The sequence below is a fragment of the Dermacentor silvarum genome, chromosome 9 (assembly GCF_013339745.2).
Source record: "Dermacentor silvarum isolate Dsil-2018 chromosome 9, BIME_Dsil_1.4, whole genome shotgun sequence".
NCBI lineage: Eukaryota > Metazoa > Arthropoda > Arachnida > Ixodida > Ixodidae > Dermacentor > Dermacentor silvarum.
The window spans coordinates 52133067-52160993 of record NC_051162.1 but is presented as its reverse complement, the minus strand read 5'-3'; the positions used below and the strand labels follow the sequence as shown (position 1 = coordinate 52160993).

General features: G+C 46.4%; 2 protein-coding genes across 3 annotated transcripts in view; both read left to right on the top strand.

Annotated features, from left to right (window-relative positions):
* The window catches only part of LOC119463590 (uncharacterized), a 112872-nt gene that overhangs the window by 66368 nt on the left and 18577 nt on the right, over positions 1 to 27927 (top strand). The gene's annotated exons all lie outside the window — the stretch shown is intronic.
* Positions 1 to 27927, top strand: part of LOC119465244 (uncharacterized) — a 45037-nt gene that overhangs the window by 5775 nt on the left and 11335 nt on the right. Inside the window, exons 4-7 of the mRNA XM_049656420.1 lie at positions 13743 to 13929; positions 15655 to 15729; positions 19703 to 19793; positions 25033 to 25451. Of these exons, the coding sequence (XP_049512377.1) occupies positions 13743 to 13929; positions 15655 to 15729; positions 19703 to 19793; positions 25033 to 25451 (772 nt within the window). The remainder of the gene's footprint in view (positions 1 to 13742; positions 13930 to 15654; positions 15730 to 19702; positions 19794 to 25032; positions 25452 to 27927) is intronic.

Genomic DNA, 27927 nt, shown 5'->3' with positions numbered 1-27927 from the left:
TTTGGGAAGTTATCATTGTGTCCTCAAATACTGCGCACCCAGTACACCACATTTTTCTGGTTTTTCTCTTCCACAATTGGGCATATGCAAAATCATCACACGTGCAAGCTACTCTGATTCAGTATCTTTCCCAAGCAACCCAAAATGCTGTCGGACTCAACCGGACTACTTGGCACAGTCACACATGTGCAGAAGTTACGTCCCCGTAGCTTTCCCTTCACTGCTACAGCAAGTTGTCGGCAAGTATAGTTACAGTATCGCAGAAGCTAGCATCGTCTTATGCCATCTTGCAGTAGTGCACTGATTCTATTATTGTTATATTTTTTCTGTGTTTTAGTGGAGATTTGCTGCCACAGATACTGCGTTTTTCAGACTGTAAGCTGCATCCTGTGTATAGTCCACATGAGTCACTGTCAGCTGTATTTTGTCTTCCCGGATAATCTGCTCCTGCTGCAACCTTCACCCAAGTGTTCATTCAAAGCTACGTGGTGGGTTAAGTAGGGGGAAACAATATATTGAGATGATAAAATATTTTTTCCCTAAATGCTCGTACTTTCTGCTGTTATCAGTGAGGACTTGCGTACGTGGTGCGAAGATTCAGCTTTCAGTGACCACATGTTGAAGATGGTCATCAATATTGACGCGTGTGCTCTAGGCAGACGACAACGACGATGGGGGCATTAACGGACTCCGTCTAGTGGGTCAGTGGGTTTTGGCTGACAACGAAGAAGACGTGTCTCTGTTCTGTTTTGCTTGAACAGGTTGTCCTGCTGTTCTTGAAGAACGTCTCCCTGTCCTCTCTTCGCATTGTACCGCGACAGTGGTGGAGGTGTGGGGTATATTGACCACGCCTGATGCTCCGGACTCCTTCTGGGAGTCGTTCATCTAGCCCGGACGCATTGTCACCAATTACGACCTCCATGCATCGCTTCAGTCGTCGACTGCTAGGCCTTGCCTCGGAGTTCCCCCTCTTCAACCACATCTTTCCAGGAACTCCACACATCTGGCAATGGCCGAAACCAGCCCACCGCAAGCACCCCAATGCAGCCGGTCTCCCAGTCAACAACAGGTAACTGTTCTTCATCCGCTGGTTCCCGATCGCTATCGCGGTGCAGCCTTCGAAGACTTTGAAGACTGGCTTGACAAGTACGAGCGCGTTGCCCAGATTAACCAGTGGACTGAGCAGCAAAAGCTCTCCGACGTCTATTTCGCACTTGACGACAGTAGCCGTACTTGGTACGAGAACCGTGAAGCTAGCCTATCGACGTGGCATGACTTTCGGTAGAAAATCACCGATACGTTTGCAAGTGCCGACCGACGCGACCGCGCCCAGCAATTGATGGAGCTACGGGTGCAACAACCCAATGAGTCAGTCACAATGTTCGCCGAAGGCATGGCCTGTCTCTTTCGTAGAGCCGACTCGAACATGACCGAGGATAGGAAGTTACGCTACCTCATGCAAGGTGTAAAATAGCAGTTGTTCGCGGGGTTTGTGCGGAATCCACCAGTCACCGTCGCTGATTTTATCAAAGAGGCTATGGCTAGTGAACGGGCCCTTCATCAACGATACAGGCAGTACGATCAACTGTCCACCAGCACCGCAATCAATGCCGCCGCATTGACTTCAAAGTATCAGAGCCCCTTGCGTGAATTAATCAGAGAGATTGTCAGAGAAGAAGTTCACCGGATTCTGACACCGACACTGGATAGCCCTGTCGTGTCAATCGCCGAAGTGGTACGCGACGAAATCAGGCAGGCGTTACCGGCAGCTGATCTTCCCGACCACCAGCGTCCCATGAGTTATGCCGACGCTGTCCAATGTTCCCCACCCATTACACCCACACCCCCGTACAACCAGCTCCCGAGAGCCGCTCTTTGGTCGCCGCCGCAAGAGGAGGCATTGAGGCGCGCACCCGTGATGCCGATGCAGTCATACCACCAGCCGTCATTCGCCGCACCTTGGACCACGCCGCAAAACGACCCTACGAGACGGCCACAATTTCAGAGATCCGACGTGTGGCGCACTGCCGATAACTGCCCTCTCTGTTTTAACTGCGGGGGTGCCGGCCATATTTCACACCATTGCTGGCATCGCAACACATCATTTCGACTTCTTTGTCCATGGTCTGATGGTCGACGTGCAGATGGCGACTCCTTGCTATGCCGCGAGGATGCTGCTTTTCAGGGACCTTCCATAGCACACCCGAATGACGAATCCGTGCCCAATGATCGGACTAATTTCAGCCATCGGTCGCGCTCTCCAACTCCTCCACGCCAGATGCCTGCTGGACTTACTTTTGCTAACTTTCAAGGCCGAAGGTCGCCCAGCCCCCGCCGGGAAAACTGAAGGTGGCAACCTCTGGGGGTAAGGTTGCAGACCCGCCGCATGAGAATAAAAAGCCCCCAACTCGCCCGCTACACAACCCCGAGACGCCGATAACCGCCGACCCTGAAGAAATTGTGAGCGCCGACCTTGATGTTTTTGTGGATGGGCAGCCAGTGACAGCGTTAGTCGACACTGGTGCTGACTTCTCTATAATAAGTCAGGAACTCGCCCTCCACCTGAGGAAAGTAAAGACGCCATGGACGGGACCTCACATAAGGACGGCAGGTGGCCAATTACTGATTCCTACTGGAAGATGTACTGCAAGAATTAATATTGGAGATTCTTCTTTCGTGGCCGCTTTCATCGTTCTTCCTGCGTGCTGTAAAGATTTGATTATTGGAATGGATTTCCTAAGGAAATATGGCACCGTAGTTAACATTCCAGACCGCATGTTGACGTTTTATAAGAGCCCTGGTTTAGTCCATTGCTTATCGCCGCAACACAATTCCTTTCGTCTAACAGAAGATGATGTCGTAATCGCACCTTGGTCATGTACTCTTGTTTCGGTGGCCTGTGATGTACCATTTCATTGCGAAGGAGTTGCCGACCAAATAACCATTCTGTTGCTTACTAGGAATTGTAAATGTCACCGACGGGCGCAAGAACCTATTGCTAACAAATTTTAGCACAGAGAGACGGCACCTTCCAAAAGGCACGGCTGTGGCTTATTTTGATGGTGTTGCGGATGTTCGTGGCTGCTGTTCACTGCTCAAAGAAGCGCCTACACAAGACCCAGCTCCTGTACTTGATGTCAGCAATGTTTTGCCACAGCACAAACAAGAACAGCTTCTTGCGCTATTGGCCCAGTTGGTCGACTGCTTTGCGTCGACTTCAAGTGTCGGTCTGACGCCTCTAACAAAGCACCGAATCATTACAGAGGATACGGCGAGACCAATTCACCAAAATCCTTATCGTGTGGCTCCCAGAGAACGTGAAGCCATACAACAACAGGTGACAAAAATGCTTGAAGACGACGTGATCCAACCATCAACAAGTCCCTGGGCATCCCCTGTAGTTCTAGCCGAGAAAAAAGACGGCAGCTTGCGTTTCTGTGTAGACTCCCGAAAACTAAATCAGGTGATGAAGAAAGACGTGTACCTGCTTTCCCGTATCGACGATTCCCTCGACAGGCTTCGACACGCACGTTACTTCTCTTCAATGCTCTTCAATGGACTTAAAGAGCGGATGTTGGCAAATTGAGGTAGACCCGAGAGACCGTGAAAAACCTGCTTTTGTGACGCCAAACAGCCTATACGAATTTAAGGTTTTGCCTTTCGGCTTGTGCTCTGCCCCTGCTACGTTCCAACGCCTCATGGATACTGTGCTTTCCGGTCTGAAGTGGAAAACCTGCTTAGTGTACCTCGACGACGTCATCGTGTTTTCCGCAACATTTGAAGAACACCTCAAACGGCTTGAAGCAGTTCTGCAGAACATAAGATCCACCGGCCTCACCCCGAAGCCGGAGAAGTGCACTTTGGCTTTGCTGTACTACAGTTTCTTGGTCACGTCATCAGCCACGCTGGTGTCCTCCCGGATCCTGCAAAATTACCGCTGTCGCACAGTTTCCCGTACCATCCGACAAAAAGGCTGTCCGGCAGTTCCTCGGCCTCTGCGCCTATTACCGGCGGTTTATTGGAGACTTTGCTCGCATTGCGTTGCCGTTAACTTGCCTCACGAGAGACGATGCTCCATTTGTATGGGGTGATGAAGAGCAAGGTGCATTTAACGTCTTGCAAGTCGTCTTCAAGCATTTTTGTCACCTGTTGTTGTATGGCTTCACGTTCTCTGGGAGCCACACGGTAAGGATTTTGGTGAATTGGTCTCGCCGTATCCTCTGTAATGATTCGGTGCTTTGTTAGAGGCGTCAGACCGACACTTGAAGTCGACGCAAAGCAGTCGACTGCAAGAGTTTGACATGACAGTCATGTACAAGTTGGGGGAGCGACATGTGGATGCTGACTGCCTGTCTCGATCACCGATAGAATCGGCTTCTCCACTCGAAGAAGAAGATAACAGCATTTCTTTGTGTACTGGACGCAGCCACCATCGCTCAACAACAACGGGACGACCCTGAGTTGCTTGCACTCATCAACTACTTAGAGGGAAGGTCTGCGAATGCACGTAGAGTTTTCACAAGAGGACTGTCGTCGTTTTGTTTACGGGCCAAAGTCCTTTACAAAAGAAACTTTTCTTCTACCAGGTCCCCCTACCTGCTCGTCATTCCTGCAGCTCTTCGTTCGGAAGTACTTCAAGCCTGTCACAACGAGGTGACTTCTGGTCACCTAGGCTACACGCGAACATTGGGCAGAGTGCGGCAAAGCTACTACTGGCCGAGGCTTACCACGGCCGTGAAACATCACGTTCGCACTTGTCTTGACTGCCAGAGGCGCAAGTCACCTCCGACAAAACCAGCTGGCCTCCTGCAACCTGTCCAGGTTCCTCGAACACTATTTGATCAAATTGGAATGGATATCTTGGGCCCACTTCCTACTTCCACTGCCCCCGCAGGGGCGTCTGCGTCAGCAGGCGTTTGGTGTGTTGCGACACCACGGACCCGAGCACATGAGGGTTGGCCCCTCCCGCGTTTAACCGTACGTGGCTTAGCCGTGTCCGGGGAAAGGGGGATCCTGGGGGTTGAGCCGATGCCGGGTGCTTGGACCTTTACGGCCCCCCGGCGGAGGCAACACACCTCTTTGGCCTCTGCTTCACGTAGACGGCACCCCCGGACTGACCCACCCTGGGGAAATCGGTAGTTGCCTTTTCCTGTCTTTCTCTCTCTCTGCAATCTTCGTCTTTCCCTCTCACTTTCAATCTTTCCTGTCACCTCCTCACTTCTTTTACTTCCGGTATTCTTGGCAGCGAGGGTTAACCTTGTGTGGTACAACCAACCTTGGCTGTACATATTTGGTTATAGCGGCAACGTACAGTGGGCGACCGCTGGTTTTTATATATAAGACCTGCGGCGTCCCCTTGTTGGGCTCCACGGTGGGTGACTGGCGTTGCTGCCGAAAACTGACTACTTTCTATGGAGAATTGTTTCCCCAAACTCCCTGATCGCCCTCATAAGCGAGGGCGCACCGAAGTATTCCAGTTTTATGGCCTTCAACGTGAAAACTTTCCAAAGTATCATGTGATACATTCTGAAAAACCAGAAAAGAACGTCAGAGTCATCTCACCTTTCCTTGTAGCGAAATGTCTGTGCGATTCTATAGGCCCCGGTTACAAGGCCACGAAGCTAGCTAGTGGTGACCTCCTTTTGGAAGTGCATGATAAGAAGCAATATGAAAAGCTACAGAACCTTGTCTCTTTTGGGAACATTCCAGTGACCGTGACCCCACACCAAACTATGAACACTATCCGCGGCGTTATTTCAGATGAAGACATGATGGAGCTAACTGAGGCCGAACTTTTAGAAGGATGGAAAGAGCAAAATGTGATCAATGTGAAACGGATTACGATAAGACGCGATGGGAAAGAAATTCAAACAAAGCACCTTATTGTCACCTTCGGCTCAAGCGTCCTCCCCGAGACAATCGAGGCAGGATATGTCAAGCTCCGGGTCAAACCGTACATACCGAACCCTCTGCGATGCTTCAAGTGCCAGCGATTCGGGCATAGCTCACAGAACTGCCGAGGTCGGCAAACTTGTGCAAAATGCAGTGCTACTGAACACCTCGCCGAGTCATGTGAAAACACCCTTCACTGTGTGAACTGTGATGGAGAGCACGCCGCGTACTCGCGGTCGTGCCCATCCTGGAAAAAAGAAAAGGAAATAGTGACAATTAAGGTAAAAGAAAACATAACTTTCAAGGAGGCACGCAGGCGGGTATTGCACCTGCCGAAAACCAGCTTTGCCGAAGTGGCGCGTCAGGCGGCAGCGCCACAGCGGCTTCCGGCGGCTGTCCGGCTCACACACAGTGAGCTGCCAGCGACGCCATCCCGCCACCCCAGCAGAAGGGGCCATCAACCTCCGGGCTAGTGGCCTCCAAGGCCCTGTCCCTCGAGACGAGGCCTTCACCGCGAACAAACCGCTCTCAAGAGCGGGTGTCCAGCGCTCCGCAAGAGCCAATGGACACATCTTCCAGCCAGACGGCGCAGCCAGCGCCAAAGGAGCGGCGAGAATCTCTCGACCGCTCCAAAAAAGAAAAAGCCCGCATCACAGGGCCTGACAAGGGCTCTTTAAGTTAGTCTCTTCTTTAAACACACAGCACAAAAAAACACTTCCAACATGAATACACAAATAATACAATGGAACGTCAGAGGACTCCTACACAACCTCGATGACGTCAAAGAAATCCTACACAGGTTTAATCCTAAGGTGCTGTGTGTTCAAGAGACACACCTTAAACCTACACAATCAAACTTTCTCCGGCAATACGCCATTTTTCGTAAAGACCGCGATGACACAGTCGTGTCTTCCGGTGGTGTGGCTATTGTAGTCGATAGAGGTATTGCCTGTCGGGAATTAAAGCTTCGTACGCCCCTAGAGGCAGTTGCTGTCCGAGGGGTGTTGTTTGACAAGCTGATCACTATCAGCTCTATATACATCCCTCCCAATTATCAACTACATAAAACTGAATTTCAAAACTACATAAATGAACTTCCGGAGCCATACATAGTTGTCGGAGATTTCAACGCACATAACACTTTGTGGGAAGACTCACGTTGCGATGCGAGAGGTCGCCTGATTGAAAATTTTCTGTTTTCTTCAGGCGCATCATTACTTAACAAGAAAGAGCCTACGTATTACAGCATTACACATAACACATATTCATCCATTGACTTAAGTATAGCATCGAGTACACTAATGCCATACCTGGAGTGGTCTGTTCTAAAGAACCCCTTTGGGAGCGACCACTTCCCAATTATGCTAGGCTTAACAGAACATGATAGATGCTCGCCACACGTTCCGCGATGGAAGGTTGACTCGGCTAACTGGGAACTTTTCCGACAAATAACATATTTAAGCAGTGATGACATTGCCTCTTTTAACATAGACGATGCTGTGGCGTATATAACAGGTTTTATCATTGACGCTGCTGAAAGGTGCATACAACAAACTAAGGGACTAGCTAATAAACGTCGCCTGCCTTGGTGGAATGATGAATGCCAGAAAGCACGTAAAAAGCAAAACAAAGCCTGGGGATTGTTTCGCAACTCCCCAACAGCCGAAAACCTGATAAATTTTAAACAAGCAAAGTCACAGGGCAGAAGAACGCGTCGACGTGCAAAGAGAGAGAGTTGGGAAAGGTACATTGCCAGTATAAATTCATACACCGACGAAACAAAAGTCTGGAATAGGGTAAATAAACTAATAGGCCGGGAGTCACATCCTCTACCCTTAGTAAGTAGCCAAGGTGATAGCCTGGAAGATCAGGCGGATTGTCTAGGTGAACACTTTCAATATGTATCAAGTGAATCGCATTATACAGACACTTTCCTGAAGTTCAAAGAACGCGAAGAGCGGCAGCCTCTTAACCGCAAAGGTTTTTCGAGTGAGGCTTACAATCAACCATTTAACTTAGCCGAACTTAAAGCATCTCTCGCTTGTTGTAACAACTCGGCGCCAGGTGGTGATCGTATCATGTATGAAATGGTTAGATACCTACACCCTGAAACACTGAAAACACTCTTATCTCTGTTTAATGCCATGTGGGCGGCTGGGTGTATCCCGTCCTCATGGAAAGAAGCCATAGTCATCCCTATACTTAAACAAGGCAAAGACCCGTCCTTAGCCAGCAGCTACAGGCCAATAGCACTAACGAGCTGCCTGTGCAAGCTGTATGAAAAAATGATAAACCGGCGTTTAATCAGTTTCCTAGAAAATAACAAAATACTAGACCCCTTCCAGTGTGGCTTCCGAGAAGGTAGGTCGACAATAGACCACCTTGTTCGCATCGAGGCAAACATCAGAGATGCATTTATTCATAAACAGTTTTTACTTTCTGTATTTATAGATTTAGAGAAAGCGTACGACACGACATGGCGCTTCGGAATTCTGCGAGATCTTTCTGCGATGGGGGTCCGCGGAAATATGTTAAATACAGTCGAAAGCTACTTGTCTAACCGCACGTTTCGCGTAAGAGTGGGCAATGCTTTATCTAGAACATTCACCCAGGAGGCTGGCGTGCCGCAAGGGGGTGTACTTAGTTGCACACTCTTCATTGTAAAAATGAACTCCCTGCATACAGTGATTCCACGCAGCATGTTTTATTCTGTGTACGTCGATGATGTACAGATAGGTTTCAAATCATGTAACATCGCTATCTGTGAACGACAGGTGCAGCTTGGATTAAACAAATTGTCTAAATGGGCGGATGTAAATGGGTTCAAAATAAATACACAGAAAAGTACATGCATACTCTTCTCAAACAAAAGAGGCGTGACACCGGTACCAAATCTCACGATCAATCGAGAGCAACTATCCATGAGCAGTGAACATAAATTCCTGGGCATAATTCTGGACTCTAAGCTTACCTTCATCCCCCATCTTAAATATCTGAAGACAAAGTGTCTGAAGACTATGAACCTTTTAAAAATTCTCTCGCACACAACATGGGGTAGTGATCGAAAATGCCTCCTAAACTTGTACAACAGACTTGTCCGCTCGCGCCTTGATTACGCAGCTATAGTTTATAACTCCGCAACGCCAAGTGCATTAAAAATACTAGACCCCATTCACCATTTGGGTATCCGCCTCGCGACCGGTGCTTTCCGAACAAGCCCGATCCAGAGTCTCTATGTAGAGTCGAACCAGTGGTCACTCCATCTGCAGCGCTCATATAGCAGTTTCGTATATTTTCTGACAGTACAAGCAAACAACGAACATCCTTCTTATTCCACCATAAACGATATGACCGCCGCTGCACTCTTCCATAACCGACCTGCAGCGAGGAAACCGTTCTCTTTACGTGTAAGGAATCTTAGTGAGCAAATGGGTGTTCCAGTGCTTGAACATCGTCCTATGGCTCCTGCTAAATTGTTACCGCCGTGGCAGTGGCAGATCATAGAGTGCGACACATCAGTTCGTAGAGGTCACGAAAGACGCTCCAGAGGCGCACATTAAAATGCATTTCCTAGAGCTTCAATCCAAGTACTCGTGTACAGAGTTTTACACGGACGCTTCTAGGTCACATGCCGGGGTTTATTATGCAGCCATCGGTCCATCGTTTTCGGAAACCGGTGTACTGCACCCGGAGACAAGTATCTTTACGGCTGAGGCCTATGCAATATTATCGGCTGTAAAGTTTATAATGAAATCAAAACTCAAAAAGACTATCATATTTACGGACTCGCAAAGTGTTGTGAAAGCATTGCAATTACTCTGTAAACACAAAAACCCTGTACTTAATGAGCTCTATTCCATTCTGTGTAAAGCGTATATATCTAACCAGCATGTGATTTTATGCTGGGTACCGGGTCATAGAGGCATTGAGGGTAATGTTCGAGCAGATCAAATGGCCACATCAGTTACATCTCAGGCTATTAACCCTACAACTGCTGTTCCTGCAACAGACTTGAAACCTTTCTTGCGAAAGAAGCTACGAAGCCACTGGCAACACTTGTGGGACGCTGAAACAAATAATAAACTTCACATGATTAAACCACAGTTAGGTTTCTGGCCCTCAGCTACGAAAACACGACGAATTGATGTCCTATTCTGTCGTCTCAGAATAGGACACACGTACGGCACCCACAATTTCTTGCTCACTGGTGATGAACCACCAACCTGTGGTAGATGTGGTGAGAGGCTGACCGTGCTCCACGTCCTGCTGGAGTGTCGGGAAGCCGAAACGGAGAGAAGAAAATATTTTCCTGTAGCATACCGCTATCATATCCCTCTTCATCCCATGATGTTTATTGGTGAAGAACCACTTTTTAACGCCAAAGCAATCCTCGGCTTTTTGAACGATGTTGTGCTACATGTTATCAGCCCAATAAATTCATAGCGCATCCTCCCTCCAGAGGATGCTGCTGTGATAGTAGTTTTGTATAAGCACATGCCTCCAGGCCCTTGTGGTTCAAGGGCTCTGTTTAGGCAGTAGTGCTTCTTTCCAATTACTACATCTTCAATATTTTAAATATCGTGTCATTCTTTCTCAATGCATTCTCCATTTCATAGTACACCTCATTAGTCATTGCCATGATTTTAGTGCATGTATATTTTACGCATTTTACAGCGATTATTTTTTAGGCCCCTTTACAGCCACACTTCATCTATTTCTCAGAATTCATCGCTCCACTGCACACTCACAAACAATGGCATGGCGCTCTTTGGCCATAACTGGCCCTTGCGCCATAAAACGCCACACATCATCATCCTACTTCCACTGCGGGGAATCGCTTTGTTCTCATCGCAACTGACTATCTGACACGTTACGCCGAAACAAAGGCCATCCAGAAAGGCACAGCAGCCGAGGTGGCACGCTTTTTTATTGAAAATGTTGTGTTGTGACACGGAGCGCCAAGCGTCGTAATCACTGACAGAGGAACTGCATTCACGGCTGCACTTTTAGATCACGTCTTGCTGCTAAGTGGAACGGCTCATCGGAAGTCAACCGCCTACCGTCCACAAACCAACGGACTGACAGAGCGCCTAAATAAAACAATTGAAGACATGCTTTCAATGTATGTGGATGTCGAACATAAAAATTGGGATGACATCCTCCCTTATATCACGTTTGCGTACAACACGGCGAAACAAGAGACAACGTGCTTGACTCCATTCACCCTTGTTCACGGCGGGGATGTATGAACGATGTTGGATGCAATGCTTCCACACGAATTTGACGACATTGAAACGGACGCCGATGTGTTTACGCAACGCACCAAAGAGGCTCGGTAGCTCACGCGCATGCGGATCTGCCAGCAGTAAGACTATGACGCAGGCCGCTATGATGCTCACCGCAGAACCATAACCTATGAAGTCGGCGACAGAGTGTGGGTTTGGACACCCATACGGAAACGAGGCCTCTCCGAAAAGCTGTTAAGGCGATACTTCGGCCCATATCAAGTATTGCAGCGACTGAGTGATGTCACCTACGAGGTCGTCCCCGATAGTCCCAATTGTACGAGGCGCTGCCCGCACTGTCCTGAACTTGTGCATGTTGTACACATGAAGCTGTATGTGAGCAAATGAGTATGCGAGAGACCCTCACTTCCGCAAGTGACATTTCTGGTATAGCATCGGGACGATGCTCTTCTAGGGAGGGACAAATGACGTGCGTGCTCTAGGCAGACGACAACGACGATGGGGGCATTAACAGACTCCGTCTAGTGGGTCAGTGGGTTTTGGCTGACGACGAAGAAGACGTGTGTCTGTTCTGTTTTGCTTGAACAGGTTGTCCTGCTGTTCTTGAAAACGTCTCCCTGTCCTCTCTTGGCGTTGTACCACGACAATATCATCCGGGAATATTTATTTATTTATTTATTTATTTATTTATTTATTTATTTATTATTTATTTATTTATTTATTTATTTATTTATTTATTTGTTATACATACTTTCAAGGCCTAGCAGGCACAACAGAAAGGAGTGGTGAAAATATACAATATTTGCAGTACAGAACAAAAACAGAAAAATTAAACTAGAAGGCACTTTGAACAGCAATCTTGAAGTTAGTGGCGTCACAAATGGAGACTGTAGAGGCGGGAAGGCGTTTCCATTCATTGGTGGTTCTTGGCAAGAAGGAAGAATGGTACAAATTAGTTCGACAAGATGGCACTTCAATTTTGTGTTCATGGTCGATACGAGATGATATGTAACTGGGTGTGGTGAAAAGGTTTTGGTGAGAAGGGTTAAGGTAATATATTCTATGAAAAAGAAAGAGACGAGAATACTTGCGATGTGATGAGAGGTCGCATACACTGAATACATTTCCTACCACAACTGTGGGAGGCAGTGGGAAAGGGGAGCTGCCGCGGCCATGGTTTATTCAAGCCGGCTAGCCATGGTGCCAATGGTTCTCGAGAACGGCACGTAAGCGCAGCCACTCGGGCCGAGCATGCTAGCGTGTTCTTAATGTTGCTCTGCATGTAACTACATGTCCTTGTGGTGTCATCTTCATCACCGGCTCTGGACACTTTCTTTGATCAGGCATTGCAAGAAACTTGGAGTGTGGTAGCACCCTGTTTTGAGTTTTCACGCCCGGAACATGAAAGCATTTCTCCTTTACATGTGCACAAGGCCTGATAGTATAAAAAAAAGATGGTCAGCCGTGAAAATACGTAGTTTGCTATTGTCGTTTCTCCATAGAAGCAAGATTTTGAGCTACTAAACATGTGTTAACTTATGACTGTAGCATCAAAAATGCAGCAATCTATATAGCATTCAAAATACTGCAATTTTAGGTATTGTTAAGTCGCGCTACAGCAGCTGTAACTACAGTGCATTGTTGTCTTGTATAAAAGTCCGGCAGCCACATGAGACCACAGTGGGTTTAGTATGCAATGAGAGGCTGCCATTCATATGTACTAGACGTCATGCTTTTTTTTGTTGTTAGCAATCTGTGCTGTGTTGTAACCATGAAATAATTTTGTGATAAGTGTCCACACGGTTTTCTTTAGACGAGCATGCTGGACAGTGGCGCACCGACGGGGGGGGATTCGGGGGTTGTAACCCCCCCCCGAGGCCGACCTAACCTCCCCTTTTGTTTAACCCCTTTTCTTTCCTTGCGCATTCGGGTACTGCAACTAAGATGTAAGACGCGCTATCGTCTGCACACTCGCAAAAAGCGCTTTCTTTGACAATTTCCTATGAAGAAATCGAAATTAGTGCTGTTTAGATGGTATTGGCAAACTGTCAACCCCCCCCCCCTGGCCGAGATCCTGGGTGCGCTACTGATGCTGGACTATGGCACATTCTACTGGAGCCTTGCCCTAAATCTATCATTTAAGAGCATCAACAACTCAAGAACCTAAGCATGTCTAGTGAATGTCTACTCATGAAAACCCAGTCCTGAAGTCATTTTCAGTTAGAGATTAGTTGAATATCCGCCCTTCAAAACATACCCCTGCTTTTTCAGTGCAATGATAATAATAATTGTAATAAATAACCTTCTAGAACATTTCTGGAAATGGTTATGAATGTCTTTTTAAATGTGAAGTTTTCTTTGAATTTTTGTAGGCAATCCAATTCGTTTACCAAATTTGTCTCGGCTGGTTCTTTCACAAAAGTCTTGTTTCTTGTGCATCTCTTGTTTATGATAAAAATAGCTTGCTCATTGTTAAAGACAATGCTTTGGTTTCAGGCTGTCATACATAATGATAGTGTAATCAACTTCGAAGTCAGTAAAAACCCCTCAAATTTGTTCCACAGTATGTTCTATAGATTGCGTGTTGTCTTCCATTGTTTGTAGATGTTTGCAGCAGTACGCTTTTTAAAGGACAAGTCAGTTGCTGTGGTGCCATTGGACTGGATAGAAGGAAGCAAGTGCCTGTGGCCACACCATCTGTCACCTCAGGACATTGCCGAGGCTGCTGAAGATGCCGAGATTCCAGATTCATCTTTTATTCGCCGCAACATCCACATCCTTAGACTTGATTGTACGTGCATTCTATTTGGCGATTGTTGTGGGGGCGCCATTGCTGTTACATAATACCATAAATGGATTCATTTACTATTAGCTAAGTATGCTGGCTGTGTTGACCTTACTCATACCGCACTGCATTGCGGCCTAAAGTCTGCAGTACTCGTCACTAGTAAGTTTATTGATGCACTGCTTATAGCAAGCGCTTTAAATTAGAAATTCATTTTGAAGTGGTAATAAAAAATCTTACTGTTTTAGTGTAATTATTAAAACACTGGAAAACCTTAAAGATGAACACAGAGGAGTAGACGTGTGTTAATTCACAAGTTCAGTTTGTAGGAGCCCTGAACCACTTTTTATCGAAGAGGTGAAATGCATTTGAACTTAAAATAGGCTATTTCAAAAATACTTTGCTGCAAAAAGTATTTCAATGCGCTCAGCAGAACCGGAGTTATTGGCAATCAAACACGACCTTCTTGGTGCTTCCACTCCTTCTTCAATGACTTGCACTGCAAAGGCTACGGCGGAGCGGGGCGCACCCACAACGCTCGGCCTCCTGAACGTCACCGTGGCGCAAAGTTCAAATTTGATCTTGGATGTTAATGTAGATGCCACTACATCCGATTTTGGTCCCTACGATGCACAAACGCAAGCCAAACGTGGTTGTCCTCAGTGAGCCGCAGTGTGCTTAGCCAGTGAACTCGTCACGGCACCCCACGGTGGCCGCGTTATCTGTGCTACATAGCAGACCGCAGCTACATGCAACTGTAGTGCATATGCCCAGCGTTTGCTTTGTGTTTAACAGGGCTTGAGTGCTTGAGTGCGTACTCACGCTCATATGCTCTAGTTTGACCAGGCTACTTGGTGCGGACTGGCCTTGCCCTTCAGCAGCTTGACTGACGGATAGTCAGTCAAGCTGCGATGCTTGTTGCTTCGACGTTGTTGATTTTATAATTGAAAAATTTTTGCTGAAAGTTGAAGCAACACCATCGTAAGACAACGAAAGCAGTCGCAGACTGAAATGCAGGGTTATTCCGTACGCACACAAGCTTTCACATGGCTTAAAGAATGTCGCCAAGTGCTACGGAGTTGACGTCATCTTCTCTTTGCCCAATTAATTGTCGGCAATGGGTGCTAAGGTAAATAAAGAACTTAACAGTTCAATAAAAAAATTTGTGGCATTGGGCATGTGACTGAGGACATTGACTGCAAAGTTGGCATAGTTTATCAGCCACCACTGTCATGTAGAAAAACTTATATTGGGTAAAGCGGAAGGTGTGTCAACGTGAGGCTCAGTCAACACACACGATCGCTGGATGATGCCAAGCCGTCTCACCTAGCAGTTCATTGCTGAGAGTGTGGTCGCACTCCATATTTTTGTGACACCATGGTCTTATCAAGGCACTAAGCCCAGTGTGCGCATGAAATAATTGAAGCTTTTCACATTAGAAGGAAAGGGGGAAGGCTGTGTCAGTCAACCGTCAATTTGGGTACGGGACAAGGAATTTTAATACCTGATCAGCAGGTGTGGCAACGCAGGAGAGGAGGTGCCTGTCCTGTGTGTATTTTCTTCGTCCTAATTGTGAGCACTGCATAGAAATTCACCATAAACGCTTACCAACTCGCCTAGTTTTCTGTCCTAATGTCTACTTCAGACCTGCACCTCAACGCATCACATTTGTTGTTTGGTGGCACCCATGTGTTTCGTGTTAACCACTGTATTTCCTGAACATTTGTGCAGCTTCATATGACAAGGCGCGCACCTGGTTGGCTGAGCAGGACGCAGACAAGATTGAAGCATCCACCACTGACGAAGGTGAGGATACTTAACATTTGCACACTTATAGCTCTGAAATGAAAGAAAAACGCTGCTGCTTGTTTATTATAAAATTTGTTTATTCGTTTCTTTAGCTTTTGTTTACCTAGCAATGGGTCGATGGGAATTGTGGAGTGGAAAAATAAAATTCTAGGCTTTTGCATTGTGACCCGTGTGGGGATTTCTCTGTTATAACCTTTATATGTGTACATGCTGTTCAGCTGTATTATGGCAGCATGAGACACGTTGCACCATAGTACACATTGGAAGTATCTAACAGAAATCTCGAGCTGTGTTGAATGTACACGGGCACATCACTGTGTGCACGAAATCGCAAGTTTGTAAAAGGTACAAGGTATATAAACATGACTTTGATAAATGAAAGTGTGCAAGGTAGTCTGATAGGCACGTGGGCGCAGCTGCTGTGACGTCACAACCTAGCATAGCAGCATAGACACGTCTGCAGAGTAAGTGGATATCCACTCTCGCTCACCAATATTTTTGCAGGCTATGTACTCACTCACACTAGTGCACTCACACTCATCCATACTTATGTTCCGGCTCAGACCCACTCCATCACTTGCCTTCATTCATACACGCATCCACTCACTGGCACTCACTCTCGTGCATACTCGCGTCCCTTCACCCCTGCAGGCATTCACTCAACTTCGTGCTGACATGCTCTCAAGCTCGCACTCACTGACTTTGGTTCATGCTAGCATTAGCCGGCACTCACTCTTGTTCATACTTTGCTCACGTTCACTCAAACATGCATGCACTCTCTCCTATTCACACTCGCGTCTGCTCGCACTCTTCACCACTCACTCTCTATGTTACACGGGTGAAATGAGTGGAGTGAGTATGATGCAATGCACTAGTGAGTGCATTGAGTCATGCTGTAGTGTGTGCATCTGTAATGCACAAGCAGTTCTGTCAGCTGGTGGTGCCTGTATCCCATTTTGTTGTTTCCTCGTGTGTGTTGCACACTTTGTCTTCCATTCTAACAGGTACATGAATAGCGCACTGACACACCTGTGTGCATGCTTCCTTATGCGCAGGCTTCCAGGATTTCTCATTTGACCCTGCCCATTTTCTCAGCAAACTAAAGGTCGCTCATGTAGAATTAGGCTGACCCACATTTTTTTTTTTGCAGTGCATGGGCAGGTGCATGCCCCTTGACTGTGGTTAAGCAAGTGCAATAGCCTCCGAGCTGATACTGACTCATCTGCTCAATGTGCACATTGCTACAGCTGCAATTGCCATGGCTGGAGTTGTCATGGCATTGACTGCACTTGCCACAAACGCACATGGAAAGTCCTTTAAAGCCCTGAACTGTCTTGCTTCATTCTACAATTTCAGCTCCTCGCAGAATCAGGGGTAGAACATTGCTGCTCATGCAGCCTTGGTAGAGAACCTGGAAACCTAGCTCAGGGGCTGCGGCATTCTGCTGCTAAGCACAAGGTCGTGGGTTCGATTCCCATCTGAGTAATCAAAATTAGTCTGAAGCCTTCCGCTGGCATGCCTCGTAATGCGCAGTTCTGGGACGTTAAACACCACAATTTAAAACCTGCACACGGCAGAATGCATGCCGTGTAATGAAACTGAAGCATTTAGGTTTCAGGAAAGCACGATTAGGTAAAATATAAAAAAATAATAAACACTGCACACTAGCGACCATTTGTTTTGTCATCTATATATTTAAGCATCCCTCTGTCAAAGCAGGCTGCATGAGCTTTGCAGTGTCTATACCAATTGCTAGGTTACAGCCAGACATGGGTATACAGTTAAACCTGCTTATAACGAACCTCCATATAACGAATTCCTGGATATAACGAAGCTTTTCTATTCCCCGCCGTTGCTCCATAGAAGCACATGTATCTGAGACCTCTAAGTAACGAAGTGGCAACGGGAGACCTCCTCGAAATAATGAATTTTCTCCACCGACAACCTAGAGATTTCGCCCCAAATTTTTTTCATTTTTGCGCGAGCACCAACCAGAAGCACCTTCTACGCCGCGACGGAATGCGAAGTGTAGACTTCACGGCGACTGTGAGGCGAGAGTGAGCGCACGTGTGCGTGCATGTGAGCATGCGCGAGGCAGGCCTGCATCCCTCGACACGGCAATCTTGCCATGTCAGGCGTGACCTTTCCCCCTCCCTTCGTTCAAACCTGATCCCGCCGCTTGCTGCAGCTGGCCTAGCCCGCCAAGCCGGCACTCTCCTTTTCCAGTTGATGTTGCCAAAAGAAAAAAAAACTTTTATTTTTTTTCTCAACCCGCTGGCAGCGCCACTCTTTGGTTACTGTGCAAGTCTCTGCGCTTCACTTCACTAACCTGACACTAGATGACACTACGATGCCATCGTGTCGCTCGCTCTTCGTTTCCAACACCTCGCGCTTGTGCAAAACAACACGTGTCCATGCATCCAGCACCTGGTGTGACATTCCAAGGATGAGTGCTTTGACGAAAACGGAAAACGGGTGCATGTTACAATAGAGGGCACGTTAGAATCGAGTAAATACGGTAAGCGTTTCTTTTTCGAATTTCCGTGCCGAACCTGCATATAACGAAATCCTCTTTATAACGAAGTTTCTCGGGAATTTCTCAATTGCGCTATATCCAGGTTTAACTGTACGTTCCAAATATGCAAGAATTTGAAGCTTACATCTTTTCATCATCTTGAGGCTATTTATATTACTTATATACCCTTTCATGAAAAGCTTGACTGGCACTGAGATGCCAAGGGAGCAGGTACTCCAGTGCCAGCCCTCTTCAAAAAACCAGGTGTCCCAGTGCTGTGGAACGGTCTATAGTATACAATAATGATCTCTAGCATGAAATGAGAAACAATACAGGAAGTGGGGCATGACACATGAAGTGAATATGGAATGTCGCCCCTCTCTGCATGTTTAACCATTTAGCATTAAATAAAATCTCACCATACCAAGTCGTCCTGCAGTCTTTGCTACTTTAAAAAACTATGTAGAGTTGACATGATGTGGTTTGGTGAACACAAGTGCCCTTCAGAAGGAATGCTTGCTGGCAAACATTGTAAATTAGCTATAAAATGCATTTTACTGTTGTTGGCTGGTTAATAGTACAGTGCTTAGCAATTAAAACAGGATACTCTGAGCATGTGGCTGCCAGCACATCTTGCGCCACTGGTTGGCACTGAGGACACTGAGCTGATGGATTTTTGTGGCACATTAAAGCAAGAGTCTTCGTGATGCATTGTGACTGCATTCAGCTTCTCAACGATTACCTAGCACTCACCGATGGCACAAAACGTGCCAGCCATCATGCAGTCCATGTATCACATTTCAGTCTTTGAGCACTGTACATGTCATCTCCATAGTAATACCAGTGTGGTGAAAAGTTTCAAAATATCTTGTTCAGCCTCCCATAGTGTCTCCAATGAACTCTGCTTTTGCTATGACAAGAGGATATGTTCAATACATACAATATGTAATAAGACACGGCGTATTGAGTGGCTATGATATGTGGCGGTGGGAGGTGCGTGAGAAACACGTTAAACAAGCACCTGAGAGCCTCGTAAACCATCCACAAACAGCAGCAGCAGGTGTGAAATTTGTGGCTCATATTCTAACGAATGGCATTGGTTACGTTTGTGGTGTGTGTACTTTTCAGATACTTATCAAATGCTCGTCAAGTGCTCATCAAATTTTGCAAGATTTTTGTCATGTCATCACATCATGGCTAACACCTGTCTTTTTCATCCATGCCAACAGCACAAAAAAGAGGGCATAATGTTTCTTTTTATAATGTGCATGCTAACAATGTCTTGCATAAATGTAGTAGTTTTTGCTATTGCAGTTCAAATTGTGCTGAAGGTACTAAAATTCCTGAAATAACTTATTTTCAAGTTTCTGTGGTTTCTCTCCACCAGGTAGCAGCAGAGGTACTGCTGCAGATTTCTCACCGTTGTCACTCACTCTATGCGTCCTGCTTTTGCAGGTGTGAGCCGTAGCAAGTACCCCAGGATGGCTTTATCTGGTGGCAGAGGTGAAGAGAGCAGGTTGAAAGACTTGCCACATAAGCATTCAAGGTAGCTGTCTAATTGTTACAGTATAGTGTGCCCTGTAGCCACTTTCAAAGGCTCACTTGAGTGCCACCATTGCGAGTTGTTAACCTATTGACAAAACGAACATTTGGTGCCTAATTTTGAGGCAACGACATGGGCGTACAGATGCATTTAGCATTTCGCCAGTATGTCAATTTGTAACGACCAAAAGTGTTGAAATGTTCATACTCCAAGATGGTGGCTATGAGACGGAAGCTAAGACTGTGTACAAACCTTGGGGCATAAAGCGAGCAATGATGAGCCCAGTAGGTTTGTTCTTGGGGGCACGAGAACTTCCCAGTAAAAGCTTTTCGAATGTTAAATCATCTTATTTGCCCACAAAATGCAAAATGCCGAATCAATAAATGCAAATCTCCAGTGCCGCTTATTGCTGCCTGTGATATGATCTGCAGCAATTAAAATGCTGTTTGGTCACTACAAAAGCTGCAAAACGTTTGGCACACTCAAAACATTGTACTGGATACATTGCGTACATACTTATATGCAGTGAAACTGCATATAATGTGTGAATTAGTGTTTGAGGTCTTCCGTCGAAAATTAACAATACTCTTCCTGAGCAAATACAGTTAAACCTTATGTAATGGTCTTCAACGTGATGAAATCCTTAATGTGAAAGATCTCTTTTCATAACTTGATGTGCATGGAACTATTCTATTTTTAGCTGCATTGTAAGGCAGTGGGTTTATCTGTGATTTCAATGTAACAAAAGTTAGTTGCTGGTGCAAAGGGAGGCCAAGACATTCACTGGAAGCGATATCATAGACCCCAGTGGTCAGTCCAATTGCGGAGACATCGCACTTGGCATCCAAATTGAGCGTTCTGCAGGAGTAACATTAGCTCGCTGCACTAATGTGTGCAGTATGTACGAAGCATGGACTTTCTGTAAGCATTCAGGGTGGCATGCCATAGACGGTTCTGCCTACGGCAAATGGTGTACATACATTGCATTAACAAGACAATGGGATAAGACATGACGAGACAAGCCAAAGTGAGTCACAATTAAAATTTCAGGATGCGTACAGTGACGCTTAATTGACCAATTTTCTGTGAACATTCAATTGTAGAGACAATCGATACACCTCTCAATGCACAGTGCAAATACTGCACTGTTTATAGGTCAAGCCATCCTCAGACACGGGCCTGGACCTCACACTGTCAGGGTTCGGACTCCGGCGCCAATTGCGCCATTTTGATACAAACCCAGATTCCTGTGCTGAACTGCGCCAAATACAGAAAATGGACCGAAATTGTGCCACGCTGCACCAGAACGGCTTCGGCATGTGTGAACTGGCAGTGGCCGTGAACAGCGAGCAGATTCGTTCTTCGAAAAAAGAGTGTGGCCGTTCACATTTCGCAGACCGCGCGACGGCACTTCCCGCACAGTTTCTCGTGATTCTCGTGCTTTTAACACTGGACTTTCGGCGCTTCCAGCAAGTGGCCAGCACGTGCGCGGCCACTCTCGGCTGTTGTCACTGCTGTCGGAACGGCTAGGGTGGCTATATTTAGAGTGTACTAGAATACGGTTGAGTGGGCCAAGTGGTGCGGCGCTCCCTAGCTGAGGTACAAGATAACGAAAAGAAGGCTTAGGGCACCACGAGCGAACTACAGATATTAGGGACGCGCACATTGCCGCGGGTTCAGCGGGCGGCCGTCTCTGTCCCCATGGCAAGTATACCGTAAAAATATTCCAATCTGTTTTTATGCCCACATCGGCGAGGCCTGAGACATTTTGACATTTTGCGGAAGGCTAATTGCAAATTTGGAATAGAAAGTTGCAGTTTCGCCCGAAAGGCGAAGCATCGATTGTGATAGCAAATTAGTAGACATCTATACGAAGTAAGGATAGTAGTTTTATCGGCCGTATAAACTTGTAAACATTCGCTTACTAACTAAATTAACAAGCATGGCGTCACGCGAACACAAGCAAACATGAACACGTCTCACTCAATGACCACGGAAACTGGCTGTCTAAACGCTGGAGTGAGAAAGCGCGGCAGCAGCAGCGAGTGAATTGACCTTCATGCTGCCTCTCGCTTCAATTTGAGCTAAGCAGCGAAAACACAGTGCGCACGAAGCTATGAGTACTTGCACTCTGTCCCCATCGCAGATAGCTTCCACGATAGAACCTGCGCTGCCGCGCCATACACAGCAGCCACCGGAGAACACCCCCTCCCTCCCCTGCAACCCCCCCCCTGGTGCCTTGCATGCGACCGAAGACGGCGCACTTCCTCCCTTGCACACGCGAGACTGCTGCCATCCTTTGCTCACCCTCGCACGCTTTCACTCGCACATACAGCATACAGCGCACATCGACGATGTTATCGCCCCTGGACTTTGTACAGTTTAGACCTCTTATAATGTAACTGCTTATAGTGCAGGACCGGATATAATACGGTCTTTTCAGACTCCCGTTAATTTTCCCATAGCACTCGATGTATACGCGTATCGCTTAGTGTAGTTGCGGGACATGAAATACCGGTTACAGTGTGGCTGCCTGGAAGTTCAGCAGTCAACCTAGACGGCAAACGCTCCCCTCAAGCCACAAATACCACATTTACTTGAATCTAACGCGCACTTTTTTCCCTATAAAACAGGTCCAAAAATTGCGCGCACGTTAGAATCGAGTGTGACCCTAAATCTGCGTTACCATATAGCCGTCGGCATTTCAAAATGCCCGCCTCGCACGCGCATCGAGCCTAGCTACTCTCGAGCCTAGCTACCGTAGCTTCCTCCATGTGCTGCAGTACACGTGCTTAGGCAATAGTCTACCGTCTGTCTTCACGTTCTCAGCGTCTGTTCTATCTATCAGCATGAAGTGCCGAGTTCATCATGATGCCGCATTTAAAAGGAAAGTGATCACGTGTGCGGAGACGAACGGAAATCGGGCTGCATCTCGGGCATTCAGAGAATCCGAAACTTGTGTTCGGGACTTGTGCAAACAGAAGGAGAGGATTTTTTCCAGCAAAGCAATGCGGAACGGTTTCAGTGGACCGAAGCAGGACGTAATCTGCGACGATCCACTTTGGCCATATGATCGCCTTGGCCCTATCGTGAAAGCAATCTGCAACAGGGAAAGTCCGCTGTGCGCTGTGTTTTCGCTGCATGTAGGTCGCGTTGAAGCGAGAGGCATGATAGCACGAAGGTCAATTCGCTCGCTGCGCTTTGTCACTCGAGCGTTTTGACAGTTCGTTTTCGCGGTCAACGAGCGAGATGTGTTCATGTTTGCTTAAGCGCGCGTGACACCGTGCTTGTTAATTTATTTAGTAAGTGAATATGGAACCTAGAGTACGGTGACAGCAACGGCAGAAATGTGCCTGGAGTGTCCATTATCGCAATAAAATAGCTGTTTTGGTTATAGTGTGGTACCGCTTATAGTGCGGATATTCGCGACTCCGGCAACTTACGTAATAAGCAGTCTACACTGTACAGAACATCACGGCGATGATGACGGCAGAAATGCGCCTGGAGTGTCCATAAAATTGATATCGCAATAAAGACAGATTGGAATAGATTTACGTTATACCAACCTAGGGTTGATTGCGGCTCTCTGGGTCTGCGGTGAGATATGGTGACCCAAAAATTATGTTAGCATGTCGATTGGACTGCATAATTTGAAAACATTTTCTGCTATCATCATGAGCCTCAGCGTGGGAATATATACTTCGATTGTAGTTCCACCGTTGTTTTCGGCTTTACAGGAAAACAAACGCCGTGCCGCCGCTCGACCCACTCTTGCATATTATGGTACGCTATAGCTACAAAGCGTGCTTCTACTACGCGCTTTGTGTTGGTTGATTCTCTGTTTAATCATGGTTTCGAAGTGTGATGCCATATTCCATTATTCCACCATGTTCCAAACTGCCTCAAAATGTAATTTACTCTGCTCCAAGTTGCTCCGAAATGACTTTGAGCAGTCCCACCCCTGCACTGTGTATATGGTTGCTCAACGAACAAAAAAAAGAGACAAACTTGCTGAGGTATTTATGTGAAGTGCGAGCGAAACAATGCAGTCAATAGCACCCACATACCTTTCAAGTGGCGCGGGAGCAATGAAAGCGTACTGCACAAATATATGCATCAAGAAAAAAAAGCCTTGATTAAACAGTTTTGTACAGTGTCGTCCAGATACAGAACTGCAATGCTGCTGTTCTAAAGGGTAGCATGTCCTCTCAAGAGAGATAGAACTAAATAGGAAAGGCAGGGAGGTATGTCCTTTAAGACTTGCTTGTGACTGTAGCAATTTCCACGAAGCATAACCTACAAATTATCTTTAACATACAACAGTGGTAATAAAATAAAATCGGTCAAAATACTCTTCCAAGTTGCCAGTTTAGGGTTAAAGGAGGAGCACCTACTTTTTCTATGTTGAGAAGCGCATTTTCTAGGGACTTAGTTGTTCAAGTGCTCTTAAAGTGTTGTTTTCGAAAGCTGAGTTAGTTTCTGTGAATGCTAGTCTTGGAAGCGAGGCATCAAAACAGTTCTGTGTGTTATAGAGTGAGCTTTTAAACATCACTGCAGAAGAAGCATGGACAGGACAGACAGCAAGGAAAAGAGACAGACAACGCATTTGCTTTGTCTCAGTCTGTGCTGTTTCTCTTATTCTTTCTTCTTTTATTTCTCCACCATGCTACACTATCAGCTTGCCCTAGTGACCATCTTTCAAGGTGCATTTCTTTAACAGCACGAAAGAATGGGACATACAGAAATGGGCAGATTAACAGATAGATATTTTGAGCATCTCTTTTGAAGTAATGGTCTCATGTACCAAGCCCATTATTTTTTCATTTCTTCTGCGTTTGTTAAGTTGGCATGCCTCACCGTGGTGACTGTGATCGTGGCATTGCGCTGCTGAACACGAGGTCACAAGTTCAACTGCGGCCGCAGCAGCCCCGTTCTAATAGGGATGGAATGCAACACTGCTCGTGCTCTGGGTGCACATTAAAAGCACCAGGTGGTCAACATTAATCCAGAGCCCTCCACTACGACGTCCTTCGCTATCCACTGTGCAGGTTCAGGACGCAAAACCGCACAATTAATGTGGCACGAAATAATGTTTCCTTGTGCTGCCTTTCTGTACATCCCATTCTTTTGTGCTGTTCTAAAGGTGATCACTAATACCAACTACACCGATGTTTGATTCTTTTGCAGTACATTTTTGTGACAACACGTTACATGTCATTGTCTTTACTATTGCAATTTCAAGCTCTGGGAGAACTGCCCACAGTGTCACGTCTACCCCGAGGAAAAAAGCCTGGAATATCCAACCCACAGTTAGGCTTCAGCGCCTGGCAAGCAGCAACAGGTGCAGCCAACAAACGGACACAGCGGTCGAAGGAAACCACACTGCGGACAATTCCTGCGAAGAGGATTCGCAGAGCCGTCGCAGCCCGTCCCTTTCGACCGTCTGCAAGTCGAGGCTTGTTACGTGCAGTGAGAGTGAAAGTGTTCCGTCACCAGAAAGGGTCGCCGACACCAGCGCCACCTTGAACAAGGACACGAGTCCAAGGTCGGAAGAGAATGGTCACAGGCGTCGAAAATCGATATGGCACTTCGAGGCCACGGAAAGGGTGGAGATTGAGGAAGCAGATGAAGCAGCGAATGGCTCCAGCCTTGAGGAACAAGGTTTGCACTTTTTTACCCCTGTGGGTGCCGGGTGTTTTTTCTAGGTGCCACAAACTAAATTTCTAAGTAATACATTAGCAGGCTATAATTTCAAATGCTATGTTATCAGTGTTACTTTGCTGAACATTTCACGAAGTTTCTTCATCTGAAAATTCACACTAAAATGAAAACATAACTTTAAGAAGGCTTATTAATGTTCCTCAGGCAACATAGCCTCTTCATCGCTGTCATTTGTCCCTTGAAGCCCTGTAATCATCATTGAAGTCTTCTGAATCAGAGTTCACTAGGAGTTCTCGAATTCCCGCATTGTTTAAAAAAAAACATACGGGTTCTTTGCACCAATTTGCCATGTTGGAAAATGAGAGACTCAAGCAGCACCAAATCGATAAGTTTTGCCATGCCATTTGTTGGAAAAAACAAAAGCTATAAAATATTACTTCAACCAACTTTCGAGTAGATGATGCAACCAGTCTGTTAGATATTCCAGGTTCACAAGTTATTTTGGGCTGTAGTGTACATCAGTGGCCAGGCGAGCACTGTACTCAAGCACGACACTTAGAAGGTTGCACTCCTTGCAGTGTGTACAAGGTCTCTCTTGACCCTTTCTTTACCGTTGATGAGTACAGTCATCACTGGTTAGCCGATGACAAGTCATGAGAAAACATACTTTGCAGCATGAACTGATGATTAGTACGTCCATCAGCTTGCTTACAGTTGCAGTTTTCAACACTAGCTGGTGGTGCTTGTCAATGTTAGTGGCATTGTTTGCATAGTTTTCCTCTTTATTATGGGCGGCTTAAATGCAATGCACTAAAGGGCCCATACCAGGGTTGGCTATATTTAACAAACAAGTGTAGTGTACGCATGACTTGCTGTCAATCATGCTTCAAAGCATTACAGAATTGCATGTCACCCCAAGAACAGCTGAAATTCAAAACCAAGCACCATGCTCCTTCCCCCTCGAGGAAGCCTGCTAACAACCAGGGAGTCATGGTCACATGCACATATGGCTCTTCACAGTGCGTGTTTCGTCACTCATTATGACTAATCATCCAATGCGGAAGTTGCAATGCCGCAAGAAAGGAGGCGGGGCTCGACGTCGCGATACGTCCCTCGGCTTCGGTATGGGAGAAGGCAGGGAAGGAACATTGCTTGGGAACGCTACTAGAGGCAGAGGGAGCAAGTGTCACCGTTGGCAGTGACGCTAGCCTCCTGGCCACATGGTAACGGGACAGTTAATTTCTTCCATCTCCTCCAATCGAAACAACTTGAAAAATTATTGTGGTAAAACACTTCTTCACAGTGTTTTACAGCTTCCAGTGTATAACCGAAGTTCGCAATGGGGCCTGTTGAGGGGCTACATAAAAACACGGCTGCCTGTGCACCAGAAGCCTGAGAACTTTCTGGAAAGTTTGGTAGAACTTCCATCATTTCAGGTGGCATAAAAAGGGTCAAAGCCAATTTTAAGGACAAATTCTTCGATGAGACGAACAGCTTTCGAACCTTTGTGTATGTTCCCTCAGTTGCAGTTGTCTTCTGTAAAGCTTGAAATTTGATCGATATAATTGATTTGTTGAACGAGTGATTGATTGGGCTTCTTTTGTGAGCAGCTGTATCTAAATGCACAAGTGTGTTTACACTCTACATCCATCGAAATGCAGCTGCCGTGGTCCAGATCTGAACCCGCGACCTCGGGCTCTGGGCTCGGCCAATGCAGGGTGTCGCAACTGCACCCCAGACTGGGCCATGAAATATTTGCCAGATGAACAAACTTCCAGTGGGCCTAATAGCCATCTGGCAATGGATTTACTGTACCTTTAATGTTCGTTTTATCCAATTTCAACTTCCAGCACTATGCATTGTAAGCAACAGTGATCGAACAAGGGATTTCTCCATCAGGAGGCAACATTTCAACAAGGAGACATTTTGTCGGGCCATTGACTCCAGTCTGCGACATCTCCTCTTCGACTGCTCTTGGTCACTTTGTCTCTATCTTCCTGGAAGCCTCTGCCTTGCCCGCAGCCAAACATAACAGGCACAGACAATCAGGAGGAAATAATATGCGACGACCAATACAAAATTAGCGTAGAAGAACAAAACCGTTCAGGCGGCTTATTCTGTCTATCAAAAATTTAGCTCCATTGTGTTTCTTGCACCTTCAGAAATATCATAAGGTCACAGATTATGCCCAATGGATTGGAAATTTTCAGTTCTTTAGTGAGTTTTGTCAAGTTCACAAAATGTGGACTCCATGTGAGAACTCTACAGGAACATCAGATATGAAAGAATGAGCTATTTTGTATCTGGCATACTTGGAAAGCGCCTGTCCAGCCATTTGACAAATGTGCGTGATGTAAAACATTGTGAGAAAAAAAAAACAATGAAAGAAAGAAACCCGCTACACGACGACATACTTCACACTTTGAGCAAACACTCAGCCGTCTAACACCCAACTCGTGTTACTATAATACTTCAC